We start from the raw sequence: 18,021 nt of genomic DNA on the forward strand, positions 1-18,021 counted from the left end.
TCGAATAGAGCGGACTAGGTTGCGCGACAGAAATCGGGCATAGATTCAATGGGTCAATTGGCCTCCTTCTGTGCTATGATGGTCACAAAAGGAAAAAAGCAACAATGAGCAGGAGTTAGAAAACAAATCATCCATCATTGAGTTTATTCAAATTGAAGTAAAGAGATTTTTGGATCTCAGGGAGTTAAGGGATTATGGGGAGAGAGTGAGAAAGTAAGTTGAGACAGGAACCCTCAACAACATTCAAGAAGAATTTAGATGAGTGCTTGAAGCGCCATGGCATAAAAGGCGATGGACCAAGTGCTGGAAAATGGGATTAGAATAGATGGGTGCTTGATGGTCAGCACGGATACGATGGACTGAAGGGTCTCTTGCTGTGCTGTAAAACTATGACTCTTATAAGGATGTCAGCCATGATCATATTTATTAAGTTGAGACAGGCGGTCAGTCAGCCATGAATGCGAATCATGCATGAAGAGCCATATGGTCCATTTCTGCTACTATTTTGTATGTTCTTACCTGGGTGCCCCCTGTATGCACTGGGCGAATTATCTAATATTACAATACTGGAGAGGTCATTGTGAATGGCTGCAAGATCTTTTACATAGCTGCCCAATTCAAGTGTACAGTGCTGAGGAAAAAAAAAAGTAAATAGTAAACCACAAAACTGCATTCAGCGTAAATTAGTAGAATAAGAATTCACACCATGAAGACGGACTATTCTTTTTCACCCCCAGCTTGTCCACCTATTCCCTCTGCACAATTCATGAAGACATTGAGGGCCTTGCTGAGGCTTCACTGGCACCAGTTTGAACCCCACCCAAGTGAGCATCATTCATACCAGCACGTTGAAAAGCAGCTGACTATTCTACCAATGAGGCATCACAAAACTTTGAACCTTGCGTTAGAGTTGCCAATGTCTAATATAAAAACATGAGCAATAAGTTTTCTTTTTCAAATAAATTTAAAGTATCTTACATAGAACATACAGTGCATTTGGCCCATCAAGTCTGCACCGACGCATTTAAGCCCTTACTTCCACCCTATTCCCCTAACCCAATAACCCCTCCTAACCTTTTTGGACACCAAGGGCAATTTAGGATGGCCACTCCACCTAACCTGCATGTCTTTGGACTGTGGGAGGAAACCTGAGCACCCGGAGGAAACCCACGCAGACACGGGGAGAGCGTGCAGACTCCGCACAGACAGTGATCCAGCAGGGAATCAAACCTGGGACCTTGGCGCTGTGAAGCCACAGTGCTAACCACTATCTAATTTATTTTTTCCAATTAAGGAGCAATTTGGCGTGGCCAATGCACCTACCCTTCACATTTTTGGGTTGTGGGGTGAAACCCACGCAAACATGGGAAGAATGTGCAAACTCCACACCGACAGTGACCCAGGCCGGGATCAAACCTGGAACCTCGAAGCCTTGAGGCAGCAGTGCTAACCACTGCACCACTGTGTGCCCACAACAGGTTTTCTTACAACAGAAAGCCGATTTACTTAAAAAAAAATTCTATCACAGGTTGTGGCAGTCGCTGACTAAACCAGCACTAATTGTCCATCCTTAATTGCCCTCCAGAAGGTGTTGGTAAGCCGCATTCTTGAATCACTGCAGACCATTGGGTGTAGGTACACCCACCGTGATGTCAGTAAGTGAGTTCCAGAAATTTGACCCAGGGACAGTGAAGGAATGGCAATATTGTTCCAAGTCAGGATAGTTTGTGGCTTGGAGAGGAACATGCTCGTGGTGCTGTTCCCATGCCTCTGTTGTCCTTTTGTCTTTCAAGGCTGTAGAGGTCCTGGGTTTGGAAGGTGTTGGCGAAGAACGAAGCAGTCTTGGTGACCTGCTGCAATGCACCTTTGGTACACACTGCTGCCATTGTGCGTTGGTGGATTGGGGGCGGGGGGGGGTGGGGTTGAATGTTTGAAGTGGTGTAGAGCTGCCAATCAAGTGGGCTGCTTTGTCCTGGATGGTGTCAAGCTCCTGGAGTGTTGTTAGAGCTGTACCCATTCAGGCTAGTGGAGAATATTCTATCACACTTCTGACCGTAGATGGTGGACAGGCGTTCGGGAGTAACATGGCAAGTTACCCGCTACAGAATTCTCAGCCTCTGACCTGCTCTTGTAGCCACAGTATCAAAACATTTATACACGGTTGTAATTTTAGCACAGCACAATCAAAATCTCAAAGTTTACTTCAATATATTTGATCTTTCAATGGATGTATCAAAATAAAAGCTACAATAAACTAAAATTATATAGAAAAACAAAAGACAGGTGAACCGCAGTTTGTGCAAAAGCAGAATGTCCAGGGCTTGTGTAAAGAAAGAGGACGCAAACACACACGAGAGGAGAGCAACAGCACAAACAGGAGGAGTGGGCGAATGAGAGAGCGAGAGAAGAGAAAACACACAAGCGCAGAGAGCACAAGAGCAGAGAGAAGAGAAATTATATCAAACTTCACTCACGAGACATTGTTTCAGACATCTCATTACACTCTTGCGCTGGTTATGGAGCATCTGCTGTTCCGTACCTGTCTGTAGTATCGTCGATTTAATATTCTCTTGTTGTTGTCTAGTTTGTCTGCTACAGCTGCACCATAGATCTCCATACTAGCGGTGAAAATCACTAACTCGTACCACTGGCTGGCCTGGCAAAAGTACACAGCCACAGCTTCTTATTAATGCAAAATTTATTTAAAGTTTAACTAAAAACCCTCATTTATTTATTTAATGGTAGAAAACAAATTTTGATAATGATGTAGATTTCCGGCCCTCAACGTACTTCGGCATTGCTTCCACTGCAGCAAGCAGCCAGTTATTCCCCCCCAAAAATCTCCAGAAACCCACCATGTCAAACAGCTAACATGCAAAGATGCAGAAGTGGAAGTGTAACTGCAGGGACTATGGGAAAAGCAGTGTGTTGCACAGGATAGTTGTGAATTACACACCAGGGGCACGATTCTCCCAAAAAGTTTTTTGTGGGGTGTTTTTCAGCGAGTTCCCTGCCGGCTCTGCCGGGGAGTTTTCCACCGCTATTCAATGATACTTAAGTCACTATTTTTGGACTCTGGGGAGTTTCTCACTGGTTTAGCCCACACTTTAGAATTTTTTTTAGTACTGGGGAGCTGAACCTAGCGATCTGGCCGCCATTTTGAAAGGGTGCCCCAATCTCCAAGTGAGCTTGTGGGTCTCCCACGCCCCACGCCCCCCCCCCCCCCCCCCACTCATGAGCACTACCCCACATGAGGACACCACGCTATGGAGTCCCTGCACCCCGCCCCCCCCCAATCTTTTAGCACACACTCCCTTCCAGGATCCTACCCGTCTCCCCCCCCCCCCCCCCCCCCAAACCTCCCGGAGGCCCCTACTCATCTGCCCTGCCACCACCACTGCCATCACAAAGGCCCTAAATTCAATCCAGAGTTTGGGCTGAGTTGATTTCATTCAAGAAAAAAGTGGGGTTATTGCAACCGGCCTTGGGTACCATTAAGGTCGGAACAGGAGACATACTCAAATCATTCAGAGCTCCTGCTCACAATTGCTATCCGAGGATCCCCTAGAGAAACAGTGCAGCATGAAGACTAGGATAGGATCAAGCGCAACTTTGATGCCCCTGCTGGCGCCCTTGATGAATGGCCACATGGATGAAGCACTAGAAGAAACCACTGCACCTGAAGCTTCAAGTCACTTTGCAGGTCTCTTGGAACTAAAGCCCTGCGTGCGCCTGTATCATGGGCCAGTACCCCAGTATTGCTCAACATGTCATAGTGCCCACAGAATCATTTCCCAGCATGCCAGTTGCTTGGAGGGTGTGGTGTGGAAAAAAAAAGGAACACCATTCATCCCTCTTCCCTTTGTCAGAAATAACAATTTGTCGTCTGTGCACGTTATGGACATTAGTGCATTTTTGCTCTAAAGTGGGTTAGTACTGTACTTTAAAATTCATTGCGTGTGTGTTTCTAGCTTACTTACCACTTCTAGAAAGAAGTCCACATGAGGCCTTTTATGTACAAAAAATCTGATTGGATGTCTGTCGACAAGTACCTGAAAAGAGAGAATGTGCTTCCTTAAATAATACTCCAATCATAAACATGCAGCACATAACCATCACTCACCATTAAATAACTCCCTGCCCAAGTTTAAAACTAAAAAACAATTCAGCTCTATCTTGCAGCACTTATTAAGTAAACTCAGTTCATCACGAGGCTCATTAAATAGGAAGTACACACCACCTCACACGTTGATGTCAAAGAAGCTTCGCCTTACCCCAATTCCTTCCAACACTTAAGAGCAGCCCTGTTAATCAGCAGTACGCCAACCATTGTGCAAGCGGAAGAATTTATATTTAATCTGACCTTATACTTCATCTCTCGGGACATCCTAATCAATTGATCACTTCTGTGCTTCCTAATCAATTGATCACTTCTGTAATGCGTCCCCAATATTATCCAGCTTTGTGGAGCAGCCCATACATGGTTGAACTTTTACCGATTAAACCATGCTGAAATCATCACTAGCACTAGCCTCTTTGCCCATTCCCACATCATCACCTCAGGAATTCATCACCAAGATCCATTCATGATCCCCTCTTCTTCTTCCTCATACATGGTTACTCTTGGCAGCATCAACCAAAACTGACAGTTTGTTGTTCATATGAGCAGAAATTAAATCTACCTCAACTTGATGCCATTGTTTTCCGTTTCTGCGCCAGCAGCCCGCTTGACCAGCATGCCATTGTGGACCAGTGGTAAATATTAAGACCAAAGTTTTGTCTTTCATCCCCACTACACAGTCCCCAACCCTTGTCACCAACTTCCATCCTCCTGAATTTGCAGCTCATCCAAAGTGCTGCTGCCCTATCCTACCAATCCCATGTCAAGTCACACTCAGTCTCCTTGATCCAAAGAGACAAATTTTGAATTCTCATGGTTGCATTTAAATCCCAACATCATGGGTGTAACCTCATCCAGCATTACATCATCTGCCCCTCAAACGGTCCCCGAGTTTCTAGACTCTGATACACTTTCAGCCACCATTAGCAATGAGACTTTCAGTAACCTGCACTCTGGAATTCCCTCCTTGAATCTTTCTGCTTCCCCAACTCCAAGATTCTGCGTGAAACCCACCTCTGACTCAGCCTCTGATCACCCCCCATGATCTCTCCACTGGCTCATTTCCTGCACACTCCTGAAGCTCCACAGAAGGCTTTTCTACATTAAAGATGGCCGGGTAAATATGAATTGCTGCTCCAAAGTTCAGCCGCGTGTCAGTTGGACAAACTTTGATTGTTCAAACTTTTCCTTCGGCAATGCAAATTTTAAAGCACAAAATCTAAATTCTACCACTTGCGCATTGTTCATGTTGGGTGAAAAGAAATCACGTATCCACCATAACCTATTATTCAAATCCAAGGGATAACTAACTCCCTGCGGAACTACTTCATTTGAGCCCATTGCTCTTTACTTTCCACAGGGATGAAGAGAAATATATGCTGTTAGTGTTTAACACTTAAATCCATCCAAATGCCTTGTTAAGCATCCACTTTCTGTCCTCCATTAAATAATTGATCTCCTGAGCAGCCCACAGGGGTTGACGAGCAAAAATCATTACATGTGTTTTATAACGACTGTTTTCTTGTTGGGCTTGGAGTCGATTTATCTGCATTAATTGGCTCCTTTTTAAAAATAAATTTAGAGTACCCAATTCTTTTATTTCCAATTAAGGGGCAATTTAGCGTGGTCAATTCACCACCCTGCACAGCTTTTTGGGTTGTGGGGGGGCGACCCAAGCAGACACAGGGAGAATGTGCAAACTCCACATAGACAGTGACCCGGGGCCAGGATCGAATCTGGGACCTCGGCGCCATGAGGCAGCAGTGCTAACCAATACGCCACCCCATTAAATGGCATCTTGACGTTTAAAGAAAAATGTTTGCGCAGTTTGAAATTAAAATGGCAGACAGCGATAACTGGAGGTCAAGAGGTGGCCACTTGCTGCTGGTACTCACCTCCAAGAGTCTATTGAAAATGCATATTGCGAGATGGATTGTGGTCAAGGTGGTGGGGTAACGTGGAAACTGTACTATCCCATTATAAAGTTGGATTTGCAAATAGGTTCGTAATAAAGAGCCTGAAGGCTTTCGTAGCATCTTTCCTAAGAACACTTGCCATTCTCAGCTGTGTAAAGGGTTGTTAGCTATAGATAAAATACATTTTCTATTTGTTTAATGAAGATATCAAATTGTTTAGACCACAGTTGGTTTTTTTTTAAATTAAAAAAAGCTAATGTCTGGGTTGGAGTCGATTTATCTGCAAACCATGATTAATAAAGCCGGTTTCCATATGTAAATCTATTACATTTCTATCTCACTTTAGTTATGAACAGAGGTTTGTAACGTCAATCATAGAAGACCATTTAGTCTGTCATACCTGTCAGCTCTCCGTAGGACCAATTTACCTTGTGCCATTCCCCCGCCTTCTCCCCATAACACTAAACATTCTTCCCTTTTCAGATAATAATCCAATTCTCTCTCAATTGAACCTGCCTTCACCACTCTCAGGCAACGCATTCCAGATCCTAACCAGTGCCCGCGCAGAAAAGCTTTTCCCCCCTCATCTCCACTGCTTCTTCTTACAATTACTTCAAATGTGTGCCCTTAGGTACTTGGATCTTCCACCAATGGGAACAGTTTTCCCCTATCTGCTGACCTCTCATGATTTTGAACAGCTCTATCACCTCCCCTCTCAACCATCCTTTTCTCCACAGAAAACAGTCCCAACTTCTCCAATCGATCTACGTAACTAATGTTTCTCACTCTGGAGAGCATTTTCTGCACTCTCTCGAATGCCGTTGCATCTTTCCCGAGGTGTGGTGCCCAGGACTTGGCAAAATACTCCTGTTGAGGCTGAAATTGAGATCTATACATGTTTAACATAACTTTCTTGCTTTTGTACTGCCCAGGGTACTTTTGTACTCCCCAGGGTACTGTAAGCATTGTTTTTTTTTTAAATAAATATTTTATTGAAAATTTTTGGTCAACCAACACAGTACGTTGTGCATCCTTTACACAATATTATAACAACACAAATAGCAATGACCTATTTTATATAAACAAAGAACAAAAAATGAATAAATATTAAATAACAAAAATGAAAACTAGCCCTAATTGGCAACTGCCTTGTCATAAGTTACACCCCCCCCGCCCACGCCCACCCCCCCCCCCCCCCCCCCCAAATCCTGGGCTGCTGCTGCTGCCTTCTTTTTCCCCCTTCCATCTATCTATCCGCAAGGTATTCGACGAACGGTTGCCACCGCCTGGTGAACCCTTGAGCCGACCCCCTTAGGACGAACTTAATCCGCTCTAGCTTTATAAACCCCGCCATGTCATTTATCCAGGTCTCCACCCCCGGGGGCTTGGCTTCCTTCCACATTAGCAATATTCTGCGCCGGGCTACTAGGGACGCAAAGGCCAAAACATCGGCCTCTCTCGCCTCCTGCACTCCCGGCTCTTGTGCAACCCCAAATATAGCCAACCCCCAGCTTGGTTCGACCCGGACCCCCACTACTTTTGAAAGCACCTTTGTCACCCCCATCCAAAACCCCCGTAGTGCCGGGCATGACCAAAACATGTGGGTATGATTCGCTGGGCTTCTCGAGCACCTCGCACACCTATCCTCCACACCAAAAAATTTACTGAGCTGTGCTCCAGTCATATGCCCTGTGTAATACCTTAAACTGAATCAGGCTTAGCCTGGCACATGAGGACGACGAGTTTACCCTACTTAGGGCATCTGCCCACAGCCCCTCCTCGATCTCCTCCCCCAGCTCTTCTTCCCATTTCCCTTTTAGTTCATCTACCATAGTCTCCCCTTCGTCCCTCATTTCCCTATATATATCTGACACCTTACCATCCCCCACCCATGTCTTTGAGATCACTCTGTCCTGCACCTCTTGTGTCGGGAGCTGCGGAAATTCCCTCACCTGTTGCCTCGCAAAAGCCCTCAGTTGCATATACCTGAATGCATTCCCTTGGGGCAACCCATATTTCTCGGTCAGCGCTCCCAGACTCGCGAACTTCCCATCCACAAATAGATCTTTCAGTTGCGTTATTCCTGCTCTTTGCCACATTCCATATCCCCCATCCATTCCCCCCGGGGCAAACCGCTGGTTGCTTCTTATCGGGGACCCCCCCAAAGCTCCAGTCTTTCCCCTATGCCGTCTCCACTGTCCCCAAATCTTCAGTGTAGCTACCACCAGCGGGCTTGTGGTGTAGTTCCTCGGTGAGAACGGCAATGGGGCTGTCACCATAGCCTGCAGGCTAGTCCCCCTACAGGACGCCCTCTCTAATCTCTTCCACGCCGCTCCCTCCTCCTCTCCCATCCACTTACTCACCATTGAAATATTAGCGGCCCAATAGTACTCACTTAGGCTCGGTAGTGCCAGCCCCCCCTATCCCTGCTACGCTGTAAGAATCCCTTCCTCACTCTCGGGGTCTTCCCGGCCCAAACAAAACCCATGATGCTCTTTTCAATCCTTTTAAAAAAAGCCTTCGTGATCACCACCGGGAGGCACTGAAACACAAAGAGGAATCTCGGGAGGACCACCATCTTAACCGCCTGCACCCTCCCTGCCATTGACAGGGCTACCATATCCCATCTCTTGAAATCTTCCTCCATCTGTTCCACCAGCCGCGTTAAATTTAACCTATGCAATGTGCCCCAATTCTTAGCTATCTGGATCCCCAGGTAACGAAAGTCTCTTGTTACCTTCCTCAACGGTAGGTCCTCTATTTCTCTACTCTGCTCCCCAGGATGCACCACAAACAGCTCACTCTTCCCCATGTTCAATTTATACCCTGAAAAATCCCCAAACTCCCCAAGTATCCGCATTATTTCTGGCATCCCCTCCGCCGGATCCGCAACATATAGTAGCAAATCGTCCGCATACAAAGATACCCGGTGTTCTTCTCCTCCCCTAAGTACTCCCCTCCACTTCTTGGAGCCCCTCAGCGCTATCGCCAGGGGCTCAATCGCCAGTGCAAACAGTAATGGGGACAGAGGGCATCCCTGCCTTGTCCCTCTATGGAGCCGAAAATATGCCGATCCCCGTCCATTCGTGACCACACTCGCCACTGGGGCCCTATACAATAGCTGCACCCATCTAACATACCCCTCTCCAAAACCAAATCTCCTCAACACCTCCCACAAATAATCCCATTCCACTCTATCAAATGCTTTCTCGGCATCCATCGCCACTACTATCTCTGTTTCACCCTCTGGTGGGGCCATCATCATTACCCCTAACAGCCTCCGTATATTAGTGTTCAGCTGTCTCCCCTTCACAAACCCAGTTTGGTCCTCGTGAACCACCCCCGGGACACATTCCTCTATTCTCATTGCCATTACCTTGGCCAGGACCTTGGCATCCACATTTAGGAGGGAAATTGGTCTGTAGGACCCGCATTGCAGCGGGTCCTTTTCCTTCTTTAAGAGAAGCGATATCGTTGCTTCAGACATAGTCGGGGGCAGCTGCCCCCTTTCCTTTGCCTCATTAAAGGTCCTCGTCAGTACCGGGGCGAGCAAGTCCAAATATTTTCTGTAAAATTCGACTGGGAATCCGTCCGGTCCCGGGGCCTTTCCCGTCTGCATGCTCCTAATTCCTTTCACCACTTCTTCTACCTCGATCTGTGCTCCCAGTCCCACCCTTTCCTGCTCTTTCACCTTGGGAATTTCCAGCCGATCCAAAAAGTCCATCATTCTCTCCCTCCCATCTGGGGGTTGAGCTTCATATAATTTTTTATAAAATGTCTTGAACACTTCATTCACTCTCTCCGCTCCCCGCTCCATCTCTCCTTCCTCGTCCCTCACTCCCCCTATTTCCCTCGCTGCTCCCCTTTTCCTCAATTGGTGTGCCAGCAACCTGCTCGCCTTCTCCCCATATTCATACTGTACACCCTGTGCCTTCCTCCATTGTGCCTCTGCAGTGCCTGTAGTCAGCAAGTCAAATTCCACATGCAGCCTTTGCCTTTCCCTGTACAATCCCTCCTCCGGTGCTTCCGCATATTGTCTGTCCACCCTCAAAAGTTCTTGCAGCAACCGCTCCCGTTCCTTACTCTCCTGCTTCCCTTTATGTGCCCTTATTGATATCAGCTCCCCCCTAACCACCGCCTTCAACGCCTCCCAGACCACTCCCACCTGGACCTCCCCATTGTCATTGAGTTCCAAGTACTTTTCAATACATCCCCTCACCCTTAGACACACCCCCTCATCCGCCATTAGTCCCATGTCCATTCTCCAGGGTGGGCACCCTCCTGTTTCCTCCCCTATCTCCAAGTCCACCCAGTGTGGGGCGTGATCCGAAATGGCTATAGCCGTATACTCCGTTCCCCTCACCTTCGGGATCAATGCCCTACCCAGCACGAAAAAGTCTATGCGCGAATAGACTTTATGGACATAGGAGAAAAACGAGAACTCCTTACTCCTAGGTCTACTGAATCTCCACGGGTCCACACCTCCCATCTGCTCCATAAAATCCTTAAGCACCTTGGCTGCTGCCGGCCTCCTTCCAGTCCTGGACTTCGACCTATCCAGCCCTGGTTCCAACACCGTGTTAAAGTTTCCCCCCATTATCAGCTTTCCCGTCTCTAGGTCCGGAATGCGTCCTAGCATCCGCCTCATAAAATTGGCATCATCCCAGTTCGGGGCATACACGTTTACCAAAACCACCATCTCTCCCTGTAGTTTGCCACTCACCATCACGTATCTGCCCCCGTTATCCGCCACTATAGTCTTTGCCTCGAACATTACCCGCTTCCCCACTAATATAGCCACCCCCCTGTTTTTCGCATCTAGCCCCGAATGGAACACCTGCCCCACCCATCCTTTGCGCAGCCTAACCTGGTCTATCAGTTTCAGGTGCGTTTCCTGTAGCATAACCACATCTGCCTTAAGTTTCTTAAGGTGTGCGAGTACCCGTGCCCTCTTTATCGGCCCGTTGAGCCCTCTCACGTTCCACGTGATCAGCCGAGTTGGGGGGCTTCCCACCCCTCCTTGCCGATTAGCCATCATCTTTTTCCAGCTTCTCACCCAGTTCCCACGCAGCTGTATCTCCCCCAGGCGGTGCCCCCCCGCCCATCCTCTCCCGTACCCGCTCCCCCCTTTCCCCAGCAGCAGCAACCCAGTAATTCCCCCCTCCCACCCCCCCCGCTAGCGTAATTACTCCCCCCATGTTGCTCCCAGAAGTCAGCAAACTCTGGCTGACCTTGGCTTCCCCCCCGTGACCACGGCTCGCACCGTGCGACGCCCCCTCCTTCCTGCTTCTCCATTCCCGCCATAATTATCATAGCGCGGGAGCCAAGCCGCCGTTTCTCCCTTGGCCCCGCCCCCCATGGCCAACGCCCCATCTCCTCTCCCTCCCCACCTCCCCCCATCACCCCCTGTGGGAGAGAGAAAAGTTACCACATCGCAGGATTAGAATATAAAACCCCTCTTCGCCCCCCACATTCGCCCCACCACTTTGTCCAAACGTTCTTTTTAATAATCCACTCATTCCAGTTTTTCTTCTACAATAAAAGTCCACGCTTCATCCGCCGTCTCAAAGTAGTGGTGCCTCCCTTGATATGTGACCCACAGTCTTGCCGGTTGCAGCATTCCAAATTTTATCTTCCTTTTATGAAGCACCGCCTTGGCCCGATTAAAGCTCGCCCTCCTTCTTGCCACCTCCGCACTCCAGTCTTGATAAACGCGGATCACCGCGTTCTCCCATTTACTGCTCCGAGTTTTCTTCGCCCATCTAAGGACCATTTCTCTATCCTTAAAACGGAGGAATCTCACCACTATGGCTCTGGGAGTTTCTCCTGCTCTCAGTCCTCGCGCCATAACTCGGTATGCTCCCTCCACCTCCAACGGACCCGCCGGGGCCTCCGCTCCCATTAACGAGTGCAGCATCGTGCTCACATATGCCCTGACGTCCGCACCCTCCACACCTTCAGGAAGACCAAGAATCCTCAGGTTGTTCCTCCTTGCGTTGTTTTCCAGTGCCTCCAACCTCTCCACACATCGTTTCTGATGTGCCTCCTGTATCTCCGTCTTCACCACCAGGCCCTGTATATCGTCCTCATTCTCGGCTGCCTTCGCCTTCACGACCCGAAGCTCCCGCTCCTGGGTCTTTTGTTCCTCCTTTAGCCCTTCAATCGCCTGTAGTATCGGGGCCAACAGCTCTTTCTTCATTTCCTTTTTTATCTCTTCCACGCAGCATTTCAAGAACTCTTGTTGTTCAGGGCCCCATGTGAAACTGCCACCTTCCGACGCCATCTTGGTTTTTGCTTGCCTTCCTTGCCGCTGTTCCAAAGGATCCGCTGCAATCCGGCCACTTTCCTCTCCTTTTTCCATCCGTGTCCAGGGGGAATTCCCTTCTGGTTTACCGCACGGTGTTCTTAGCCGTTAAAATTGCCGTTGGGGCTCCTATCAAGAGCCCAAAAGTCCGTTCCACCGGGAGCTGCCGAAACGTGCGACTTAGCTGGTCATCGCCGCACCCGGAAGTCCCTGTATGCATTGTTAACCCTGCTCTCAATCCGCCCCACCACCTTCAATGGTTAATTCACAAGTACACCCAGATTCACCCGCTCATGCATCCTCTTTATCATAGAATTTACAGTGCAGAAGGAGGCCATTCGGCCCATCGAGTCTGCACCGGCTCTTGGAAAGAGCACCCTACCCAAGCTCAACACCTCCACCCTATCCCCATAACCCAGTAACCCCACCCAACATTAAGGGCAATTTTGGACACTAAGGGCAATTTATCACAGCCAATCCACCTAACTTGCACATCTTTGGACTGTGGGAGGAAACCGGAGCACCCGGAGGAAACCCATGCACACACGGGGAGGATGTGCAGACTCCGCACAGACAGTAACCCAGCCGGAATCGAACCTGGGACCCTGGAGCTGTGAAGCAATTGTGCTATCCACAAGGCTACCGTGCTACCCTTTAGAGCTCTAGAGCCCTTTGGAAGTGAGCTCTTTATTTTATAGGATCTCTCTGCGTTCTTCCTATCAAAGAGGATCACTTCACACTTCTCTGTATTAAATTTAATCCACCATTTGTCCATCCATTCCACCAACCTGTTCATGTCCTTTTGAAATTCTACACTATCCTCCTTACGGTTCACAATGCTTCTAGGTTTCATGCCATGCACACATTTTGAAATTGCACCCTCGACACCAAGGACTAGGTTACTCACATATATGAAAGTGCAAGGCACTGGACATCCCTGGTATCTCCACTACAAAACCTTCCTCCAGTCTGATAAACAACCATTAACGACAACTCTGTTTCTTGTCAATCAGTAAATTCCGGATCCATGTTGCTACTGTTTTTGTAATCCATGAGCTATAACTTTGCTCACAAGTCTGTTGTGTGGCACTGTATCAAATGCCTTCTAGAAGCATGTACACTACATCAACAGCATTATCCTCAGCAACTCTCTTTGTTATCTCATCAGAAAACTGCAGCAAGTTAGTTAAACAAAATTTGTTCTTAACAAATCCGCCCTGGCTTTCCTTACTTAACCTGCATTTCGCCAAGTGGCTATTAATTCTGCCCCAAATTATCGGGCGGGATTCTCCAAACCCGCGGCAGAGTGTCCACGCTGTCGTGTTTGACGATGGCGTGAACGGGCCGCTCCCATGACTAATTCTGCCCCCTTCAGGGAGCCAGCACGGCGCTGGAGCAGTTCACGCCACTCCAGCTGCAGTTCCCGGCGCGAACTGTGCACCGTGGGATCCGCGCATGCGCAGTTGAGCCGGCGCCAAAAAGGACATGTGCAGTGGCACCGGCGCCAACGTGCGCATGCACAGTGGCCTCCTTCAACGCGCCGGCCCCGACGCAACATGGCGCAGGACTACAGGGGCCGGCGCGCAGGAAAGGTGGCCCCCAGACACAGAGGCCAGCCCACCGATCGGTGGGCCCCGACCGCGGGCCAGGCCACATCGGAGGCCCTCCCAGGGTCAGACCCGCCCTCCCCCCACAAAGGCCGCCACCCGACCCTTATACGGCAAGGTCCCGTCGGCTAAGAGCAGGTTAGAACGATGCTGGCGGGACTCGGCTCTTTTCTTACAGCCGTTCAGCCCATCCGGGCCGGAGAATCGGTGGGCCGGCCGTGTAGAGTGGCCCGCGACTGGCGTCGCACCAACCATGCCGGCGCCAATTCTCCCCTCTGCGGAGAATCGCGTGCCGGCGTCAGGGTGGAGTGGCGCGATTCGCAAGGCCCGCCGGCATTCTCCGACCCCGTGCAACGTGGGAGAATCCTACCCACCGTTTCCAGCTTCCCCACCACAGACCTTAAACAGACTGGCCTTGTAGGTGCTGGACTTACCTTCCTTTTACACACTTTTTTGAATAAGAATATAACATTTGCAATTCTCCAAGTCCTTTGGTACCATCCCAGAGACCAGAAATGTTAATTCTATTTCTCTCTCCAGCATTTCCCATTTATATTTCAGATTTCCAGCATCAGCGGTATTTTGCATCTGTTTGGTGCATTTTTACAGTGTAACGGGCCTGTTAGTCATATTTCAAGGCAGCCTGAACAGGCCACCAGTACAGTTTTTAAGCGTGGTTTCTTGCACAACTCAATTTAAGTTACAGCCACAACCTTTGAATGTCTGTTTAATCCTGCATATACGGTGTTTGTCACTGTTGATGCTCTGAATCTACCTTGCATTATATTAACTGTTCCAACCTATCTGCAGCCTCACTGTTGCAGAAGGTAGTCCTGCAACATTTAAAGAAGGGGGGAAATCGCACTAAGCATTCTACAATGGACTTCTCAGACTGAAGGTAATTACAACCATTTTATCTTGCAGCTAAGCCTATTGCAGAACCAAAATTTCTGCGCCTCATGTGCCTGCCTCGCTCTGCGTGCGCGTGGCTGTGGGATACCTGCATGCCTTCACCACTCCACATCCCCACTGAGAGGTCTCGACTGTGTCATGATATCCATATTAACATATCATTGTGCAATCACATACACACACTGATGGACAGGTAGATGGACGAACCAACACACACACACACATCACAGCCAATCACCAGTGAGAGCACACGCACTATAAAACAGGGAACACCACAGTTCCTGCTCATTCTACCAGGAGATAGCTCAGAGCACAGAGCTCACAGCATGCCACTCAGACATACACCATGTGCTGAGTGCCTCACTAAGATAGTGATAGGGCTGGGTGCACAGGTTAGCTGGTGAAGTACGAACCATAAGACATAGGAGCGGAAGAAAGGCCATTCGGTCCATCGCGTCCACTTCACCATTCAATCATGGCTGATTTCAACTCCATTTACCCGCTCTCTCTCCGTAGCCCTTAATTCCTCGAGAAATCAAGAATTTATCAACTTCTGTCTTAAAGACACTCAACGTCCCGGCCTCCACCGCCCTCTGTGGCAATGAATTCCACAGACCCACCACTCTCTGGCTGAAGAAATTTCTCCTCATCTCTGTTCTAAAGTGACTCCCTTTTATTCTAAGGCTGTGCCCCCGGGTCCTAGTCTCCCCTGCTAATGGAAACAATTTCCCTACGTCCACCCTATCTAAGCCATTCATTATCTTGCAAGTTTCTATTAGATCTCCCCTCAACCTCCTAAACTCCAATGAATATAATCCCAGGAACCACAGCCAGAAGTTAATAGTTATTATTGTACAGAATAATAAAACAGAGTTGTACCATCTACAACCGTGTCGGTTCGTTTGTGTATCGGAACACCCAACACGACATGATACCAGGACTGGAAACTCGCCAGCGACTGTGAGACCTACCTGCACCTCTTCGGAGATCTGCCATCCTGCGCCATGGAGACCATCAGCCCGCCGCAGTCGCTCCAAATCGCTGCAAATCTCGGCGTCAAATGGAAGCTGTTTAAACAGCGCTTCCAGCTCTTACTAGAAGCCACAGACAGGGAGAATGCATCGGACACCAGGAAGATCGCCCTCTTCCTCTCCACGGCGGGGCGGGGCAACACGCCATCCACATCTACAACTCCCTGGCATTCGCGGAAGGAGAGGACAAGACGAAGTACAAGACGGTCCTTCTAAAATTTGAGGAATACTTCAGCATGGAAGTTAATGAGAGCTTTGAGAGGTACCTCTTCCAGCAGCGCCTGCAGGGTAAGGATGAGCCTTTTCAATCTTATTTGACACACCTCCGTATCCTCGCGCAGTCCTGCAGCTATGAGGCCACCTCCGACTCCATGATTCGGGATCAGATCATTTTTGGGGTCACCTCGGACACCCTACACCAGCAGCTCCTCAAAATAAAGCGCCTCACCCTAGCCACAGCCATCGAACCTGCGTCCTCCATGAAAACGCGATCAGCCGGTACTCCCAATTCCAGGCGGCCGAATCGGCATGGCAGGGGTCCTACGAGGCCGAGCGGGTCCAGTCGATCGAGTTCCTCCCGGCTCGCGGCCTGGACGAGGGCGGCCATTTTGCGTGCTTTCTGAGGCCTCCCGCGCTTGTACGCGCCAAAAGAGGGGACGTTGACGCAGAGGGACGTGATGCGCAGGCGCGCTCTACGCAGGACCACACCGCGCATGCGCGGTGGCGCAACAAACGCCATGACGTCACGACGTGCGCCAACTGTGGATCCGCACACTTAAAGCGGCAATGTCCAGCCAAAACTTGACAATGCCTCCGCTGTGGCAGGAAGGGCCATTACGCTGCCTGCTGTCGAGCAGCTCAACCTGCCAACTCTCCGCAATTTAGGCAGCCTCGCAGGGACGTGTGGGCCATTCAGTCCCCATACACAGAATCATACCCTGACGACGTGCAGACCGGTGATACCGACGACCGGGAACCCTTCCGCGTTGCGGTAATAGACAGGAACCGGATGTCCCCAAGTAGGACCCACCAGCCGATGCCAGTGCACAGCATTACTCCGGGCGCTGAATGGTGTGCCACCCTAACGGTCAACCGATCACCAATCACATTCCGCTTAGACACTGGTGCCTTCGCCAAACTCATTGCATGGTCAGCCTTCCACACCTTGAAGGTTAAACCACCGATCCGGCCATCCCACTGTCAGCTGGTTGATTACAACGGGAACGTTATCCCGGCCATGGGGTCCTGCCAGCTCGAGGTTGCACACATTCATACACAGCCACACTGTCTTTTGAGATAGTTGGATCCTCGAAGGACTCTGTTAGGCACACAGGCGTGCAAGATCCTCCACCTCGCTCAGCGGGTACACACTTTGTCTCCAGAAGGCACGTCCGATTTCCCGGATGCAGACTTTAGGGCGCAGCTCCACTCGCTCCTCGCCCACAACCAGTAGGTTTTTGAGGGCATGGGCACACTGCCCTACACTTACAGAATACAGCTCAAACCGGACGCCACCCTGGTCATTCACGCACCTCGTAGAGTCCCAGCACCACTCAAGCAGCAGCTGCAGGACCAAAGAGTGCTTTTCCGGGTCACGGAGCCGACGCCATGGGTCAGCTCCATGGTATGCGTAAAAAAGCCCTCCGGCGAGCTCCGGATCTGCATCAACCCAAAGACCTGAACAATAACATCATGAGGGAACACTACCCCATACCCAAGCGGGAAGAAATCACGAACGAAATGGCCCGGGCTAAAATTTTCACCAGGCTTGATGCCTCAAAGGGTTTTTGGCAGATTCAACTGGATCAGTCCAGCAGGAAGCTGTGCACTTTCAACACTCCCTTTGGCAGATACTGCCGTTTGGCATCATCTCAGCATCCGAGGTGTTTCATCGAATCATGGAACAGACGATGGAGGGCATCGAAGGGGTGCGCGTCTATGTTGACAACGTCATCATCTGGTCCACCACACCACAGGAGCACATCAGTCGTCTCCAGCGTGTCTTTGCACGGATACGAGATCACGGCCTGCACCTCAACCGAGCCAAGTGCTCTTTTGGCCAAACTGAGCTAAAGTTTCTGGTGGACCACATATCCCGGTCAGGGGCGTGTCCGGATGCCGACAAAGTGGC

The 18,021-nt window shown here is 49.5% G+C and overlaps 1 protein-coding gene across 1 annotated transcript in view; it reads right to left on the minus strand.

Annotated features, from left to right (window-relative positions):
• The window catches only part of LOC140392800 (CTD nuclear envelope phosphatase 1-like), a 40,701-nt gene that overhangs the window by 3,480 nt on the left and 19,200 nt on the right, over positions 1 to 18,021 (minus strand). The window contains exons 4-6 of the mRNA XM_072478448.1: positions 3,981 to 4,052; positions 2,540 to 2,656; positions 520 to 631 (exon numbers count right to left, since the gene is read on the minus strand). Of these exons, the coding sequence (XP_072334549.1) occupies positions 520 to 631; positions 2,540 to 2,656; positions 3,981 to 4,052 (301 nt within the window). The remainder of the gene's footprint in view (positions 1 to 519; positions 632 to 2,539; positions 2,657 to 3,980; positions 4,053 to 18,021) is intronic.

This window comes from Scyliorhinus torazame, chromosome 16 (genome assembly GCF_047496885.1).
Source record: "Scyliorhinus torazame isolate Kashiwa2021f chromosome 16, sScyTor2.1, whole genome shotgun sequence".
Classification (NCBI taxonomy): domain Eukaryota; kingdom Metazoa; phylum Chordata; class Chondrichthyes; order Carcharhiniformes; family Scyliorhinidae; genus Scyliorhinus; species Scyliorhinus torazame.